Source organism: Sarcophilus harrisii, chromosome 1 (assembly GCF_902635505.1).
Source record: "Sarcophilus harrisii chromosome 1, mSarHar1.11, whole genome shotgun sequence".
Taxonomy (NCBI): domain Eukaryota; kingdom Metazoa; phylum Chordata; class Mammalia; order Dasyuromorphia; family Dasyuridae; genus Sarcophilus; species Sarcophilus harrisii.
This window is the reverse complement of record NC_045426.1, coordinates 461,039,780-461,059,949: the sequence shown is the minus strand read 5'-3', so window position 1 is coordinate 461,059,949 and position 20,170 is coordinate 461,039,780. Positions and strand designations below refer to the sequence as shown.

General features: G+C 35.9%; 1 protein-coding gene across 1 annotated transcript in view; it reads left to right on the top strand.

Moving 5' to 3' along the window:
* The first annotated feature begins 3,651 nt into the window (after positions 1 to 3,651).
* Positions 3,652 to 20,170, top strand: part of RAB2A (RAB2A, member RAS oncogene family) — an 83,489-nt gene continuing 66,970 nt past the window's right edge. The window contains exon 1 of the mRNA XM_031946370.1: positions 3,652 to 3,944. Coding sequence (XP_031802230.1) covers positions 3,899 to 3,944 — 46 coding nt within the window. The 5' untranslated portion in view covers positions 3,652 to 3,898. The remainder of the gene's footprint in view (positions 3,945 to 20,170) is intronic.

Here is a 20,170-nt window from a genome sequence, read left to right as displayed (position 1 = left end):
AGGGGGTAAATGGTATATCTTGGATTATTTGTGCTCAACTTTTAGTAGAACCTTTCTATCTCATATTGACCTGATCAGCTACAGTTGGACACACTGTACATTGAACTTGACATTGTGGTTATTTCAGCATGTAATAGCAGGGAAATCCTTAAGTACCAAAGCATAGGATAATGAGTTTGTTTTATGACACTTTGGAGCATGGAAACTGATGGGGAAAAGGGTACTAAGTACCTTAAACTTTAGTATTCTCCACAATTAATTAATAAAGCTATTACTTTGTAGAGTTTCTTATTTTACTTCTCTATAGCAATGGCTGAAATTGTTTTGCTCCAGTAGAGAATTTTTTTTTTGAGATAGTGAAAACTGAAGCAGATCTCTCTCTATATAGTGGTCATGGGACCTTCACAAAATATTCAGTGAACCCAAATCCTTTGACTCTGCATCCAATGCTTTTCCCTTTATACCTTATTATCACTGTTGATTTCTGAAAGAGTAATCATTACTGACACATGAGGTGCAGCGGCATTAAAATTGATGAACCCTGAAAGAAACAGTGACTTCTGAGTTCTCCCCTGCAAACAAGAATAAACTAGGAAAATAGTTTGGTAAAGGGCAAAAGAATGAAGAAGGACATTAGGATGTTATTCTTTCCCTCTTTTTTTTATCTTTAAATTAGTTCAAAGAAGGTCATATAATACTAGTTGAATGACAGAGTAAATTTAAACAAGGTTTCTTTTATACAGTAAAAAAAAAAAAAAGTCTCTTTCATATACTAGGTGTTTAATTAGTGTTTACCAGGAAATAAATGAAAATCAGATTGTACTCTCTAAGAAAGTGATACAGGGAGTAAAGTGTCTCTTGTTACAAAGTGAGCTGGAATACCCAGGAAAGAAAAAAAAAAACCTGAAAAAATTTAAATTAGGAATTTTAAAGGATGCATAAAATAGTACTTAAATAGATATTTAAATACTGTTATTCATGTTTTCAGTTTCAAAAAATAATTTCTAAAAACAATGAAAATATTCTTATTTCTGTATAGTGCAGAGAAGCAGTATGATGCAATTTGAATTAAAAGGCAATTCAAGAGGGCATATAGGTGGCACAGTGGATAGAGCACCAGCCCTGAAGTCAGGAGGACCTGAGTGTAAATCTGGTCTCAGACACTTAACACTTTCTAGCTGTGTAATCCTGAGCAAATCACTTAACCCCAATAGCCTCAGTTTAAAAAAAAAAAAAAAAAAGGCAATTCAATAAGGGCCCTTCTTATTTATTTGCTCTTTAGGATAGTGGTTCCTTCTGTATTCTTTAAGAGTATCAATGGCATGAAAAGGATAGTGTTTTGACTTTGTTGTGAACTGGTTTCACCTGAAGCTTCACTCCATCCTCCAGAGTCATCAAAGTTCAGTAGCAAGATGATTAGTTCTGGCTCCAGATGCACTAGGTATCCTTGGCCTTTCTAAATTAAGGTCTTTCCCAGGCCTCAGTTTGTCTGAGGTTGACTTTCAATGCTATTTAATAAACTCAATGACACCCTTTCAATGACTAAGCGCTAGATAAGAATTGAGACAGAAATTGGCCTAATTTACCATCACAAAAATATCAATCTGGTGGAGATAGGTGGTATGCTCTCCTAATTTGTAATGACTGTTTGAATTAAATTTTAATATTTCAAAACATGATAATTTTGTGAGCAAAGTTGCAGAAACATTTTCATATTCCTAAAGCAATTTTAAATCTATGAGACTCTTAACTCAGTTTGACAAATATGTAAAAGCATTAGGAATAAAAATATAACAATCAGTTTCTATCCTTACAGAATTTCTATTCAATTAGGAGATTACAATATGTGCTGATATAAATAAACAGGAAGGAGAGATTATTTGAGCATCCCAGTGATGAATAAAAGCTCAAATATAGGATGATATCAAACTTGGTCTTGAATAAAGCCAAGGAATCTAAGAAATGGAGTTACAAAGTGAAGTCATTTTAAGTATGAAGGGCAATCTATAATCTATAAGAAAGTATGCCTAGATTCAGTTGGAGAACAAATATTGAGAATGAAGAGTACAGGAAAGGAAATGGAATGACATATTTGGAAAGGGATAAGGGAACCAGATTGTGGAGGGTTTTAAATGGGCAGCCATATTTTATAAATAGAAGCAGGAAGAATCTTTAGAATGCTTTTTGCTAAGTCAATTTGTGCATGACTAAAGTGGACATATGTATAATATGATTGTACCTGTATAATCAATATCAGATTGTTTGTTGTCTTGGGGATGTGGGAGGAACGGAGGGAGGGAGAAAAAATGTAAATCAAAATCTGATAAAAACAAATGTTGAAAAGTAAAAAAGAAAAAGAAAAAAGTCAATTTTACAAATTGGGTCAATTTCACAAGTCAATTTAAAAAATGGGATTGTGTGGGAACTGTGCCAAGGGAAAAAAGGCTATAAATGGGAGAGGTGAGATGAATAATACATGGAAACCGACGAAATGTGGAAGGTAAGGGAATTGGCACAGTCAAGGATACTTCTAAGGTTACAAACCCAGGTAGGTAACAGTGTGGATCAAGAAAAACATGAAAATTGGAAAAAAAAGAAAAAAAAAAAGGGGGGGAAAAAGATTGGTAAAATAATATTTCAGAGATAGTAATAGTAACATTTCTATGGCGTGTTAAGCTTTGCAAAGCGCTTCACATATCTTAATTTCTTACCATTCTGTACCCCAGAATCTATTCTTTTCCGGGTAGAAGATCACGGCAGTCCCAGAATGCACATACTGGGAACATCCTCTACCTCTGCGGCCCTTCCCTCAGATTGTCTAGCTCCTCCCAGAACCTCTCATTTAAGAAGAGCACCCAGGACATCTCTTATTTCTTTCTTTGGCTGCATCCCCACTCTGTGCCTCTTTATTCGGAGCCGGGGAAAGAAGCGATTCTTTCCACTTTCCCCTTTCAGCTTCGGTTTCAAATTGTCTTGTCTGGTTTTGAATGTAAGCTCCTTGAGGGCAATGGGTGTTTTTCTCTATGCTTGTACTTGAATGTTTCCAGACTCGGCCCTCAGGCCGGCATATAGTAATATAATACAGTAAATGACCGTAGACTAACTAGCTGGCTGAACAGCGTCCGGGATGCTTTCCCGGGGGAAGTTTGTCCGGGATGCCTTCGGGGACATCCGGATGAAGATGACCAGTCGACGGTTAGTAAAGGGGTGTTAGTGCTCAGGCGAGATTAAGATGGATTTTTTTTCCACATTTTTTCAGATGTTTTTTTCAAATCGCCATTCTTTTCCGCCAGCGCTCACTTGAGAATGTCTAAGAAAGATGTAGTCTGTTTCCCCCCGACACAGCGAGTGCCCTCCTTCCCTCAGAGTGGGTCCCACCAGCGCCCGCCCGCTGTGCGCGTGCGCGAAAGGCGCCCCTCCAGCCCCCAGCCCCCAGCCCCCGCCCCCTCAGCCCGCAGCTCTCCCAGTCTGGGTTCGGCCGCACCCACGCCCGCGGCTTCTGAGCTCTGGCTCTCCTTCCCTCCCTCCCTCCCTCCCTCCCTCCCACTCGCTCGGCTCTGGGCCCCGCCTGCCGTGACAGGGGGCGGGGGAACAGCTGAAGGGAGGGCGCTCCTGCTCAGTTCCTCCGGCTGCCGGCTCCGCCGCTGCTCTTCCGGGTCGAGGTCGAAGAGGGGGCTGGGCTGGGCAGGGAGGTTCGTCTCGCTTCTGCCGGCGTCGTCTCTGCGTTTCCCCCGTTCTCTAGGTCTGCGGGCTCCGCGCCGTCGCCGCCGCCGGGCTCCTCTTTTCAGACGGACTCGCCCGCGTCTGGTATCGTGAGCAAGGCCGGGGTGAGGAGCGGCAGCTCGGGGGAGGAGGCGGAGGAGGAGCCGTGTGCCGGGGGCACGGAGCGGCCGCGGCCATGGCGTACGCTTATCTCTTCAAGTACATCATCATCGGCGACACAGGTGAGTCGCCCGACGACGGGTAGGCAAGGAGCGGTGAGGGGGCGGGTGGGCCGTGGTCCCCGGAGACCCCGGGCCGGGGGCCGAGCGCGATTGGCGGCGGCGTTTCCCTCCCCCGCCTCCTGCTTCTCCTCCGCCCTTTCCCCTCCTCCCGCCACGGCTCCATTTCCGCAGTGCTGGAGCCGGTGACGTGGGCACTGCGAGCGGCCGATGCGGCCAGGCCCGCCGGGCCTCAGCCTAACCCAGCCCCGGCCCCCTCTCTCCCCGAACCGGGCACCGGGTGCGGGGGGAGGCCGGAATGGCCACGTGTGTGTCCTCCGGAGGCAGCTACTGCTGAGAGTTAGCCCCGGCCTGGATCGCCCAGAGCCCGAGCACCCTCCCCTCCCCCTTCTACCCCTCCTCCGGCCTAGAGGCAGGTAGAGGATCCGGGACCTGTGGGGTGGAGAGGGTCTGGAGCGTGATGACAACCCGAGTATGTCCCCTAGTGAACCATTTTCTGTGACTTTTAGTGATTTTTTCAAAGACTGCTTCTGCCGGGAAGGTGTTGGGGCAGTCTCTCCAAAAAGGGAGTGGAATAATAGCCTTTTACTCATCTTGAGGCCGCAATGGTTTTGACTTTAGGAGCCTGGGTCCTGAAGATAGAGATTTCCTAATCACTGGCAAGTTACTGCAAACAGATGCTGCTACCAGTTGTAATTTTTTTTTTCTTATTGTATGTCATTCATATTACTGTGTAACAGGAAATATTAGGATTTGGAAAATAACAGCATGTCTTAGATATTTTAAACCAGTCATAAAATTTTTTCAAAAGTTTTTACATCTCAGTCACATTAACTTGTAATATTGGAATAGTAGGATTTGAGAAACATCTTAGCTATTTAAGACAGTTCAATTCTCTTTCTGCGACTCAATAAAATTCCAATGGCTCCTCCTCACCTCCAGAATCAAACAGCCTGTGGTGTTCAGAGCCCGTCATAACCTATGGACCACCTATCTTTGTGGTTTTCTTACCCTACTATTCCCCTCCTTCTCTTCTAGGAAAAAAAAATTTGTTGTCTAGTGACATTGGCCTCCTTGCTGTTTCTTGAATTAGATATTCCATCTTCCTACTTGGCATTTTCACTGTCTGTCTCTTGATTTGAATTTTCTCCCTTATCTTTGTCTCTTGGCTTAAGTTACATCTAAAATCTCATCTTTTACAGAAAGACTTTCCCAGTCCTTCTTAATGACTCTTGTTAAATCCTCAGTTCAGCCTATATAAGTTTTGTTTGTGCATAGTTTGCGTGCTGCCTTTCCCATTACACTGAGCTCCTCAAGAACAGAGACAAGTTGTTTGTTTTTGTTTGCTTTTTTCCTGTGTATACCTAATATCTGATATATAGGTGCTTAATATGTTTATTGATTTAAGTCCATAGTTGTTCTTACTATGCTTTGAGGAAAAAGTTCCTGTCCTTAAGGAACTTAGACTTTCTTGGCTGACCCAGGAGATAATTTATGGAAGACCAAAGGTCCTTTTGAAGTAGCTAGAAACTTAAAAGTGATCTTAAAATGTGTCCCAGGATTGGTTAGATTTATTGTATCTGAAATTGTGAAATCAGTTCACTTAATATTTTTTGTTTTATATTGCTTTGAATCTAATAATAAAAGTCTTGTTCAGGTGTTACTTAACTTGGTGTCACAACTTCAACTATTAATATAATATGATTTCAGTGGTGACTGGTTGCTCAACTTTGGACATATTCTTGCAATTGCTTCCCTGATGGTTGCCCTGATGATATGGCAGTATATTTTAATAAATTCACAAATCATTTAATTGAATAATAAGACACTAAAAGTAGTATAATTCTTAAGTTTTTAAGCGGTGTGGGAAAGTAGTTGTTTTCAAGATAGTCTGCTAGATAATTCAGTTTCCTGGGCTTTTTATTTGGCAACACCTGATTTGCCATGGCACACCTGAGGATGGGAGGGGCTTAGGCAGTCAATCAAAAATAGTCTTGAATAGTTTTGAAATTGACATTTTAGATAACCCCAAGTAGTGAAGAAAATAAGAGAATAAAAATAAAGTGAGATTACCACATAGCTGCCTTTGGATAGAGGGATCTATCATTAGATGTTGTGGGTTGAACCTAATTGAAAGCAGCCCCCAAGCACCCTGTTTACTCCCACCAAAAGCTTTTCCTTTTTCTTAAGTCATTTAGCTGTTAATGTGATTTTCATAAAGAACACGTTTGATTTTTCTCAACTCTTAATAAAGACTAATGCTGTTACCTTTAGGACAAATTAAAACTCAATATGCCTTTTAAAGCCCTTCACAACTCTGGCCTTCCATACCTTTAGACCATTGTGCATTATTCTCTTACCTGCACCCTGAAATTCAGCCAGGATTCTGCACTCTTATTTTGCTTGAGGCCTTCATATGGGCTCTGCCTCATGCCTGGAATGAACTCTCTTCTTTACCTTAATCTCTTAGAATGTCTTGTTTTTTTCAAACTTCTGCTCAGTGCTACCTTCTACAGGAGAAGGTACCTTTTCCCTACCATCACTTTGTGTGTATACCATGGAATGATGGTAAAAAGCATAGATTCAGATTTTACCTCTGATATACTTTTTTTAAAAATATATTTTCTTTATGATCTTAAAGTCATTTAACCTCCCAATTCTTTAGGTAACTCTTAAGCTGCAAAAATGTTAAGACTTTAATCAAGAGTTTTCTCATCTGTAAATTCCCTATACCATTGAAATCAAAAGGTCCAGCCCCCATTCCTTACATGTGTAAGGAATGCTACCTTCTTTAATAGAATATAAACTCCTAGAGGGTAAACAGCATTTTATTTTAACCTTTCTATTTTTCAGAGCCTAATGATGTCCGTTACATGGTAGACACTCAATACTATTGATTATTTATGCCCAGACTACTGCTGAGCAAGCGTTTAATGCTAAATATATGTCAGGCATTGTCCTAAGTGTTGGCTACACAGAGGCTTTAACATTGAGATTCCCACTTGAACTTGTTCTCCATACTCCTATACCACTTAGTTTGCACCAGTCATGATATTTGATGAGAATAGATTTAGAGTTTGAAGGGACCTTATGCATCTAATACAAATCTTTCTTTTTACTGATGAGAAACAGGCCTAGAGTTAAGTGACTTGCCCAAAGTCACATATGGACTAAGCACATACATGTCAAGCACTCGTAAGTTGCCAAGAATACAGCTCTTGCCATTTGTAAAGAGAGGGGTAGAATGCCCTGAGTAATGACTAAAAAAAGTGAGGCATGGCTACAGCCACTATGTTTCACTTAAAAGGAGACTCTGGAAGAATCCTACAATTAAGGAAGTCCTGGGTAAAGAGTCTAAAAAGGAATTCTTCCTCCACATATTGCTTTATGTTTAAACATTTGTGTCAATTAGGTTCAACCCACAACATCTAATGATACATCCCTCTATCCAAAGGCAGCTAGCTATGTGGTAAGGTGTTTTTCTCCTTTTCTTCTGTATGGTAAACCACTTAATAAAGGGACTGTTTCATACCGCTTTGTCAGTGCTGCTTACACATATGCTCAACAATTTATAGGAGCAGGGAATACAGCTACATATGGTAGCAATCTGAAAAGAGAGGATAGATCCAGAGTTTCAAAGAAGCTGAACTTGCTATTATATACCAGTTCTTTGATAGTACTGTTCAGAAGACAAGACATTGTAGGAAAGTCCCAGTTCTGCTTCTGACTTTGATGGTATTCAGTTTTCTTACCCATGAAGTAGATTTCTTCTGCCCATTTTTTTAAATAAGAGTGAGTTTAAATTTTAAAATGTACGACTACTGTTCATAAGCATCATGTAATTATTTTATTGACCTTCTTTCAGAAGTTAAAATAATCTGGAGTATCCTAAGTAATTTTTAAGCAAGATGGTTGATTAGATATTGGAATTGATATTATCTATTCTAAATAGTTTATAATTATGAAATATTCTCGACCTATATTAACAATGCAGCAAGTTTTGGGTATCATTTCTCCTGAAAAACATTTTAGGAAAACTCAAGTGGATAGGGTTAAATCTCACTTGGACAAGTCACTTAACTTCTTAATGTGCCACTGGCAAAGTAATTGGAGCTATGGAAGCAAGAATTTCTTTCACCAACTAAATAATTAGCATGGATTCAGAGTTGAAATTTTTAACCTCTGAAACTTAGGGCTCTCAGGTCCAGAGAAATAGAAAATTTTGTGGAAATATTGAATTGTCTTTCTTGACTAGAAGAAGGGAAATCTTATTTGTTTTTTGAATACATTTTTATTGATGTCTTTAAAAAAATATCAGTTTTATATATTGGTCTACCTGCCATCGGGGGGAGGGGGTGGGGATAAGGAGGAGAAAAATTGGAACAAAAGGTTTTGCAATTGTCAACCCTGAAAAATTACCCATGCATATGTCTTGTAAATAAAAAGCTATAATAAAAAAGTTACATATAAAATAATTTAAAAACATCAGGTTTTTCATTCCCCCCTTCTTCCCACCTACTAAAGGCCATTCCATAAAACAAATAGTATTTAAGACAAAAAGGGGGAACATTAGTATAACTAATTAATACATTGAAAAGCTTTGAAAATATGCAGTAAAAACACACACACGTACACACACGTGAATTTCCCACATTGCAAGGGGATGAAGTTAGGAGAATTACCTAATTTTTTTCTTTTAAGCCATATTCTTTATAACATTCACTTGATTTTTATGGTGTGTGTTCTTCACATTATTAGAGTCTTTGTATCTTTGCTCTGTAATCAGTTATGAATCTTTCCATATTTCTCTGGTCATCAGTAATGATTTCTTACAGCATAACAATATTCCATTATATTCATATGCCACATTTTGTTTTACCATTCTCCAGTTGGTGGGCATCTACTTTATTTCTTTACCTATCAAAAAAGTTCTGTAAATATTTTGTGCATGTTTGCAGACTTTCTTTGTATCAGTGCCTCTTTGGGGTTCAGCCTAGTAATGGAATCTCAGGGTAAAAGTGCACTGGCATTTTAGTGAATTTCCATGAAACCAAATTACTTTGCAAAATGGTTGTACTGATTCACCACAGCTTTACCACTAATGTGTCAATGTGTCTATTTTCCTACAACCCTTTCAATATTGATTATACCAGGGGTTTTTTGTTTTTGTTTTTTGGTGGGTTTTTTTGGTAATTTTCAGGGTTTAGGCTAATGTTTATTTGCAATTCTCTTCTTGGTGATTTAGAATATTCTTTCACATGTTTTTAATTTTGCAGTTCTTTTGAGAATTGTTAATATACTTCCACTACTTATCTCTTGGGAATAGTATTTTTTCTTATATTCTTAAGGAAATTGGGGGGGGAATCTGTTATGTTCTTGACTATTAATTGATCTTAAACTTTGTTTTCTAGCATTTTTGTTTCGTTAAGCAAAAACTGGAAGTAATTATTGTTGCCTAGTATTTTATGATTGTAGTACATTTTAAGACTTTAGGAGAAAGACTAGGTATAACACTATAAAGTTCAGAAAAGAATTTCTCAGCTAGAATTATTCAGATGAAAAATAAAATTGTGTGTGTGTGTGTGTATAAACTTAAGTACCATTCTCTGAATCTGGCAAGATTGCATTGTAGTGCTGCTTCTAAATATGCTTTAAAAAATGGAAGCAGTATGTACAGTGGACAGCTCTTGAACTGGAATCAGAGTCTAGAGTTCACAACCCAGCCCTGCCACTCTGCACTTCTCCTTTCAGCCCTTTAGAAGGCTAATCTCTAAAATCAGTGGTTTATTAGATGACTTCTAAGCTACTTTTAGCTCTAAACCATGATCTTTGATCTTATTGATACAGATATCTTTCCCCCTAGCATGCAGATCACAACCTCTTCATGCTTTTCATCCTATATGACTTGTCCATGTCCTCTAATACAGTATTCAGAGAGAATCCAACCAGCATCCTTGACAATTTTCCTTTAGCTTTTGATATTCTCTATATATCAATAAAGCCAGGGGTTAATTCATCTATTGCCACTTTTCTCTTTTTTTCCTCATACATTTCTTTAACATCCTTTTATGCCATGTAATTCCTATGAAAGTTTTCATTTGTAACATGTGGCCTGCTTATGCCCACCTAGCTCATGCTCAGCTTTGACTCTTAAGAGACTCAGGTAGCCTATGACTGAGATTCATACATCTTTAGAAGGTATTAGTTTTAAGGTGGCCCATTTTTCCAGGGAATAATCTAGGGGTCATTAAAGTATTGCATAAACAACTTTTGGTAAAGGGATCATTAAGCATTTTTTCCTAGTTCTTACTATATGACAGTCCTGCCCTCGTTGAGGGAGACAACATGGAAACTGTCTTTGTGTATATATGTATATATGTGTATGATAGCTATTTTTCCCTAGGAGGAAAAGTTCATTAGTAAAAAAGGCAAGAACCTCTTCTGGGAAGTGCCCTTTGAGCTGTCTTTAAAGAAGCCAGGAATTCTAAGAGGTGTACCTTATATGGAAGAACATTCCAGAGATGGAGATTTTGGACAGTCAGCCAGTGTGCAAAGATACAAAGAGAGGAAATGAAAATCTCATGTGAGCAGTAGCAAAACAGAAAAAGTCTAAATTGAAGAAATTAAATGGTAGAAGGTCCCCTTCACTTAGCCATCAAAGTATTATCTTGGCCTATATATACTAAGAGACTTAATCTGACTAGTTCTCCAGCTATATGAGAGAGAGAGAGTGAGTGTACGAGTGTGTGTGTTTGTGTTTCTTTTAAAACTAAGATTCTGTTTTTGTAAATCTCTGAGCTTTGTTATATAAGTTAAAATAATTTTAAAATGTGTGACTACTTTGTACTGTTCACAGGCATCATGTTTTTATTGAGCTTCCTTCAGAAGTTAAAAAGGAAAAAATCTAAAGGATCCTAATTTTTTTTAATCAAGATAGTTGATTAGATATTGTGATTGAACTATATGATAGTTATAATGAAACATTCTTGTACTATATTAACAACGAAGCACTTGTTTTTGGCTATCATATTTCTCCTGAAAAGCATTTTGAGAAAACTCAAGTGGATAGACTTGCATAGCATTCCTTTGTGGTTTATAATGAATCTGCCATACATATATTTATTTCAATTTTCAAAAATATGTATTCTGCTTCTTATGATCATCTCATGATAATGAAATCTATGCAAATTTATTATCTGCTATGTGAAATAATATCCCTAGCCATTTTCAGGGGGTGTTAGAAATGACTGAATAATTTACTTTGTTAAAATATGTAAAATTTGGCACCTAATCATAAAGCAGAACTTTGAGTTGTTTCCTTAAATACAGAGTGTCCCATAAGTGTTAATCTATTAAGGCTACTAAACTTAAAATGACTTCAGGATATTGTTATTTAGAACTTTGAAAACAAAATCAGCTGCTAATTTCTACTTTGTTCTAATTTTCATTAAAGGTATCCCTTTGTTCTCTTGTTCTGGGATATGGTAACTAAATTCATATTTATATAATTCATGATTTAAAAAAAAAAAAAAAGAACTGTTCAAGCTTCACCATTACAGACTGGAGTTCTAATCTGGTTTTCATGCCAAAATCTTATTGGCTCACATGTGACATTCACTTTGATTGCCTTTCTTTCGGTCCTCTTTTTACAATTCACTGCCATTTCATTTTCAGTTTTTTCATTAAAAACAATTTTTGACTGATTCTTGATGTGTCATTGAGTCATAACTTCCATTTATTCAGTTTTAATTTTTAGTTATTTTCTTCAGTTAGGTTTTCTACCTTTTTATCCATTTGACCAGTTCTACTTTTAAAGTCGTTTTGTTTAGTCGATTTTCCCCCCATTTCTTTTTTTTAAAGGAGCTTTCTTCATTTTTAAGCTTCCTTTTCCAAGTTGTTAATTCTCCCCCCCCCCCCAATTCCTTGCATAGCTTATTTTTTTTCCTAGCTTTCCTTTTGACTTTTTAAAAATCCTTTTGAAACTCTTAAAACAACTTTTTGAGCTTGAAAGCAATTCTTATTCCTTTTTGAAGCTTCACATCTAGGCATTTTGCCATTGATGTCCTCTTCTGGGTTTATGTTCTTATTTTTCCTGTTGCCATAATAGCTTTTTTATCGTCAGGCTCTTTTTACTATTTTGCTCATTTTAAAAAATTAAGCTCTGCTCTTAGAACAGAAGGCAGATTGTCCCAACTTGCACTGGGGCCAGAGGTGCTGCTGGCTTTCCCCTACTCCTCTCTGTCCCTGTACTCAATTTGCCTTCTGCTCTTGGATTACAGGTCTCAATGCTGGCCTGCTGAGCTACTGGCTAGTTGAGGGAGGACCAAAGGGCTTTCACTGTTGGTCTGTGCTGGCTAAGACATACAGTAGATTTCCTAAACTGTGCCTATATTGGGCCATACTACTCTTTTACTCAAGTTAGACAGATCTTAAGTCCTTCTAAGATATCTTAAACCAGAAAATCATTTCATTCTGATTTCTTTTCTTTTTCTTTTTTTTTTTTTTTTTTTTGTGGGTTTTATCATCTCAGAATCTGTTCAGGAACTTGATTTAGCAGTGTTTCTGAGGAAAACTGGGGAGTGTTCAGGCTACTGCCTGGCTTCTCTAAGTGATCTTCATAGTAGGCTTTTTAATTCCAGTTCACTGCCTTTTCATTTTTACACCCTAGACTCTCTAGCTTCCTTCTATCAACTGTTTAAGAATCCTTTTCCTCCCAGCTTGTATTGCTTGTCTTGCCTCCCCACTCCAAATTGCTTTAAATTGACTTTTTTTCTGAAGGAATAAAGAGTTCTTTGAGGCTTTTTTTGTCTTTATCTGTAGCACCTAGAATATAGTGGGGAATTAAGAAATCTTGGCTCATTGATGATGGCTTTGATATTAACTCTTGATTATTTTAATTTATTTCCTTGCCAAAGTATATTTGAAGCATAGTCTAAAATCTATAATATACTGTGTTACTGGTGCGTAGTGTAACATAGCTTTGTACAAGGGTAAGATAATGTTTTCCACTTTACTTACAATATCTGTGGTACTATCAGACTTGCTTGAATTTGTTCTCAGGGAAAGGGTTTATATCATCACTCCTAAGCCTCTTCTTGAATTGAAATTGAGAAATAATAAAAGGGCTATTTAGGTTTGGAGTTACAAAACATGTTGTTCATATGAATCCTGTTAGGTAGTTAGCTATCAGATTTATTTTTTTAAATATGCATACATATTTTCAAGTACTTTACATTCCCAATAAAACAGTTGTGAATATTGTACGTCTAAAGTGGTCCATTAGCAAGGTGAATTATACAGTTTGGATTTGGGTTTTTTGTGTGATTTAATTATCAGCAAACATTTCAATACATGAAGAAAAACAAAAAGAGGGCAGCTATATGGCACAGGCATAGTGAAGTCAGAAGGGCCTGAGCTAAGACTTAAGATAACACTTGCTAGCTGTATGACCACCTAGTCAGGTCACTTAACCTCAATTGCCTTGCAAAAGAAAAAAATTGGATAAGGAACTGACTTTGTTTTCTAAAATAGTAAGTTTAATAAGGTATTAACAAATTTATGGCACAATATTCTTTATTTTTACATATGTAATTCATTGCTTAGAAGCAAAATACATGAGGTGAGTTGAATATTCCTTTATCACAGAACAGCTTCAAAGAGACTTCATTATTTGGTGCAATTAGTTGGGGAATGTTTAATCTTAATTTAAGGTATTTTAGTAAAGGTGCAGTTCCTAGAATTGGAAGTAGTGTTGAAGTCACTTGGTTTTAGAGGAATTGAATGTGTCTAAAATCAAGGTAGGCTGTTTGCTTAAAGATCGAATAAGTTTCCAGATACCCTTCCATCCCCACAGGGTTTTGTTTTTGTTTTTTACTTTTAAAAAAAAAAATGTTACATAGATTTAAAATTATTTCCCTGCCATCAGAACAGTTAGAAGGGGGGAGGCGCTTACTTTTCTTTCTCTTTTCCAAAGTGGGTTTATGTGCTGGTCAGGTAGAATCAGTTTTGGAAAGAGGGGTTCCTGAGAATTCTTTTAAAGTCATTTTCATCTCAGCTTCAGTTTCTCTCTCTGTTACAGGAGAATAACACATCCTTCATGCCTCACAGCTTGTTCCTACTTCTTGAGATAATATATGCAAAGCATTCCATCAACTTTTTTTTTTTTTAATGGATTACACAAATTTTTAAAGTATTGTCCCTTTGCTTTCACCCAAATCATTCTGTTTTTATTAAGTAATTAAAAATTTCATGGGAGACTTCCATTTTGTTATTCCACTCTACTCTTTGGGTTCAGTCATTTAAACATGTCTAAGTGGATTCTCTCATCCACATTTTTCTTCTAAGAATACCTTGAAACTTTAATATGATTTTCCCCCCAAAACATTTGCAAATTTTGCTAGAGTATTCTAATTTCTTCCAATCTAGTACCCCAGGGGGAAAAAAGTGAGGTCAGTTTTATTAGACCTGGTCTTGAGGAATCCATATTCTTTGTCATTACCGCTTTAAAAAAAAAAGTGTTGTTTTTTTTTTTAATTGATACATTCTATTTCTTACATTACTATAATAATTCCAGGTAGTCCTCTTCTCTCTCAGAAAATCATCCCATATGACAAATACTGTTTTTCAGAGAGCAAAAACAAGTAAACAGTGCAACTGATAGATAAATTGAAAATGTCTGAAAACATGGGCAACCTGTAATACCTGGGTATCTCCCACCTCCATCAAGGGTAAATGGGGGAGGAAAGGAGGGAGGGAATAGAGGAGGTAGTTTCTCATCTCTTCTCTTGAGTTCTATTTTTTCTTTTTCTTTTTTCCTGGTAAATTTAATTCTCATATACATTATTTTATGAATCATGTTGGGAGAGAAAAATCAGAGCAAAAGGGAAAAACCATGGGCTAGGAGGTGGGAAAAAGTGAACATAACATGTGTTGATTTATACTCTAGTCTCCTTAGTTTTTATGGATGCAGATCGCATTTCAAAGTCTATTGGAATTGCTGGATATCTGAACCATTGAGAAGCACCAGGTCTTTCATAATTGATCATCACACATTCTGGCTGTCATTGTGTACAATGTGTTCCTGGTTCTGCTTGTTTTGCTCAGCATCAGTTCATATAAATCTTTCCATAATCTATATGGAAATTTCTATAATCAGCTTGTTCATCGTTTTTTTCTAGAACAATAATACATTACCTTCATGTGTCACATGTCATTATCCAATTGATGGGCATCCATTCCGTTTCCAGTTCTTTGCTACTTTTTACTTCCCTTTTAATATTGTTTCTGTTGGTTTAGTTTGTGAAAAACTTTTTAATTTAATGTAATGAAAGTTGTCTATTTTGCTTTTCATAATATTCTCTAGTTCTTCTTTGGTCATAAGTTCCTCCTTTCTCCAAAGATCTAATTTTAGGATAATTGAACATTTTTACTGGGAGGTTATTCAAAATTAAAACCAATGCTTTGTTATTTTTTTGCCTTGTATATCATCGTATAAAAATATAAAAGAAATTTTTGTTTTTGCAGTTCACAAAACATTTCTTTATAGCGGCCAATGGCATACGTATTAGTTCAGTATATAAATTATGTTATCTTTAAAAGAAAAAAATCCAAAAGCTTTTAAATGACTATAAATAAACTATAGGCAGCAATACAATTTCTTCAACTGGCTTCAGAAAAAATTATAACGCCAAAGATTCATTTAAATATTCTCTATGTTTGGCAATTAACAAGCAACATGAAATTAGTTTGGAGGCACATTTTAACACTTAATGGGTTGAAAGTTTTCTTATAAAAGCTGACAATTGGGGGGGAAAAAAAGAACTGGGCAGCTAGTTGATGTAGTGGATAATCATTTAGATCAACACTAAGTAGGTGAAAAATTCACTATATGATAGTAATGTGCAGAATTATTTGAAGATCTCGGGTTAGAATTAAAGTTCTGTTGTGGATGTGTTCATAGTTTGTGTTGGCTAGGCAGAATAATATTGAAAAAGTGAGCCTGTGAGCGATTATTCAGACTGTTGTGGCTATAAAACTGAGTGGTGATTGTATAAGAGCAGCAATGATTACTAAGCCCATATAGGTGACAGAAGAGTAGAAGGAATTCACTCTACAATAAATATTTGAGCTGTACAGGTTGGGAAGCAAAAAATTATGAACACTAGCTCTAAATCAAAACATACAAATTTGTAAATGCAAATTTTACTTAAGGCACAATCAGTCATTTTTAAAAATACATTATTTTCTTAACCATTGTTTTTATATCACATTACTAAATAAATTAAAACCTACAGGAACCCACATCATATTTTTACATATAACTTTGAATAATGCAAAAGAATGCCAGTGTTTCACAGGATTCATTTAAGGAAATCTAGCTATATCTTTGTGTATATAGATCTCTTCTAATGAAATGTTAGCTCTTTGAGGACAAGGGACTATTTTCATTTTTGTTTTTGTATTGCCATTAGCTGAAACATATCTGTACTAATCATTAGAGAGCTAGACTTGGAGGCCAGAAGATTTGGCTTCATTTCCTTTATCCATTACTAGCTGTGTAATCATGGGCACGTTACTTATTTTTTGTAAGCCTTAGTTTTCTCATCTATAAAATGAAGATAATACTTAAAGTCATACTTCACAAGACTGGTAAGTTTCTAGTGGGATAACATTGAAGGCACTTGGAACATTTAGTGATTTATCTTGGGCTTCATTTTGTCCTTTTTGTCCATTTCCATTTGCAAGAAGATCAAGAGGGAATACAGTTAAGATAGAGAAAAGAAGTATCCTTAGGATATTACATGTCATTTTATTGTAAGTTATATTTATTATATACTATATCCAGAAATTAGGGAAGGTTGATGATGAAGGTTGTGATCATTTTACAAAAATTGTACATTGTGAAAATTTTAGAAAGTCTTTTTGAGAACTGTGAATATTGGATTTTGGAAGATCCCATAAAATATCAAATTGCACATGTTGATGGGAGAAGGTCAGGTCATACTTAGTCCTGACCCTGTCCCATCAAAGTATGAAATATAGTGCCCATACCAGCTGGTTTATTATTATTATTATTATTTATTTCTATGCAGCTTTTTGACACTTTTTTTAATAGCTTTTTATTGACAGAACCCATGCCTGGGTAATTTTTTATATTATCCCTTGCACTCATTTCTGTTCAGACTTTTCCCCTCCCTTTCTCCACCCTCTTCCCTAGATGGCAAGCAGTCCTATGCATGTAAATATGTCACAGTATATCCTAGATACAATATATGTGTTCAGAACCTAACAGTTCTCTTGTTGCACAGGAAGAATTGGATTCAGAACATACCAGCTGTAATTGTGATGTTTTGCTGAATTGTTAGTTTTTTCTCTTTAATTTTTTTTTTTTTTAAACAAGGGATAGTTTATCACTAAGGATGTATCTGGAAATGAACTAGCAGATCTAATAATTATCATCAATAGAATCTCTGGCCTCAGAATGCACATTTTGCTTAGATCTGGTGTTTGCTTCTTTGTGTTTTAAACTTATTGCATATGAATGTTAATGTGAATGTTTTTGTTTTAAACAAAAAAGTATAAATTGCATGAAGTACAATTTTTAAAATGCATTTATATTAATACATTTTTGATGTGAGGTTTTCATACAAAATTTTCAAAGGACAATTTCATTTTTTCTATTAGGCTGAATTCAAAATTTCTTATTTTTCCTGAATTCTGACTCATTGCCATTTTGTCACTTTACTTCTCTATCTAAAGATTTAACAACCCTCATTTTCATTTAGAAATTTTTAAATTTTTTGGTTTAGAAGTTTTATGATTACTTGACATGTATTTGTAAGAAAACTACATAGAAATGGTGACTGCATTTTGATTTCATGTTTCATTTGTGATGTTTTGTAGCTTAAATATTAGTATGGGTGAGTTGTGGGTTGTGAGTGTAAAATACTGTATAACTACACATCAATATATATATCAAGACATACAATAATTTAGTATTTGAACCCCCAAATTCCAACTTCTAGGATAAGAACTCATTTCAGAAAAATTGCTGGGGAAATTGGAAAATATCATAAACCTACATCTCACACCACATACCAAAATAAGATCAAAATAGATACATGATTTGGGCATCAAGGATGATACCATCAAATTAGTAGAGTAAGGGATGATTCACCTATCAGATCTTTGTTTTTATGTAAAATACTACTTTGGAATTTAATGGATTTTCGGATATGTTTGTGATAGTATGCCAAATATTGGACACCAAAGAATCTAGTCATGGTTCATTTACTGATTTTACTAATTTATAATTTATTAAATGCCTAAATCATTGTTGTCCAGTGGAACATTTTGTATTGACTTTGCTGACTATCACTGATGAAATATTAATGCAGTATGTAAGAGTTTCCATAAGTTTACCTGACAACCTGACATGTGCAGTGTCGATATAGTTCATATTTTTTACTCAAATGTCCTGGTCCTGATTTCATCAGAATAGCAGTTAAGTTCCAATGGAGTTTAGCAAGTAAAAGCAACTCCTCTGGGTCCCAGTTTTCTCAACTTTTAGGTGTGAGAATTGATCTTAATGACCTATAAGGATCCTTCTATCTCTAAAAATATAATTCTGTAAGCATATGCTGGGAAAGTCTAGTCATCCAGTAGAGTTGGTTTCTCACAAATTTAGAGAGTACCTTATTTTCTAGAATTGGAGCAGTCAAGTAGCTAGCCCCTTTTCTTTAATAATTATCTTTGTACTTTCGTTTTACAGAATTCCAAGATCTATAGTCAAATCTATCATTGAAAAATAGGTTTTTCCTCATTGGGAGCTCTGCACTGTTTTTTGTAATTCATATATTCTCAAAGAGATGATACGATACTAACCAACTAGAACATTTTCAAAGAATTTTGTTTTTTATACACTGAAAATTCACATTATTTTTGGGGGGATGGTAGCACATAATATAATCCCTATCAGGGAGGCAGAAGCTGGTCAATTGCTTAAAGTTATATCTATCCATCTATATATCTGTATCTATATATCTATATCTATATATAAAAGAATTTTCTTTGTATTTTTATTTGCTTATCAAACTTCATTTAGCAGAGCAAATTGTATCTTTAAGTTTTTTATCTAAAACTTTAGGATATGTATATATACTATGTATTGACTATTTCATACTATTGTATTCTTATAGGCCATTTTGGAATTTTCCTAATAAAATTCTTTTTATGTTAAGGATAGATTTTATCAAATTCCAGTTTAGCAAACTTTTTATTTTTATTTTTAATCAACATCTTTTTTCCCCCCCTCTAAAAATTTATACCAACTGAAGCAGTTAACCTTTCAAAAGCTTCAGCAGAAAAGTTTGACTTCGAGAATTAAGCTTGAATTTGAATCTTGTTCTGCCACATAGTACTTGTGGATATCACTTTCCTGATATGTAATATGAAAGAGTTGAATTACATGACCTTTAAGGTCCTTTATAAATCAGAGTGTGATTCTGTAAGCACTCTGCTTTTAAGTCTCTTCATACTCCATTCTTCACTCAGCTGTCAAATTAGTCTTCCTAAAGTGCAGGTCTTGACCATGTTACTCGGAGCCTAACTTCTCCTCTCTCCTCACTTCAATAATCTTTTTGGCTATATCTAGGATCTATCTGTAGGGTTGAATATGAGATCTTTATTTAGCATTCAAAGCTCTCCATACTCTGCCTCCTCCTATATTTCCGGTCTTCTTATACCTTACTTCCTCTTCCCCTCACTCGATCAATCCCCTACTTTCCTTGTATTTGGTGACACTTATCTCCCTGCTGCTTCTTACCTAAATTACTCTTTCAGAGTGGGCATTTTCCACTTGTTCCCCATCTCTCAAATAATCTCAATCCAAAACATTTTCTCACTAAGCCTTACCCTCAAATGCCTTTCTTTCTATGATTATATCCAATTTATCCTGTATAGATATTATTTATACATATGTGCTTGTTTCCTTATTTTATATTCTCTCCCCTCTTAGACTGTGAGTTCTTTGAAACGAAGAGCTGTCTTTTGTCTTTCTTTGTATCTTCAGCATTTCGCATATAATAGGTTCTTTAAAATGCCTAGTAACTGATTTACAAACCTTCATTAATATTACAGACTGTTAGGAATTAATATCATTATTTCCTTTTTTAAAAACTAAGGAAATCTTTGCCTATCTAGTCCTATGTTAGCTTTTCCATTGTCCATAA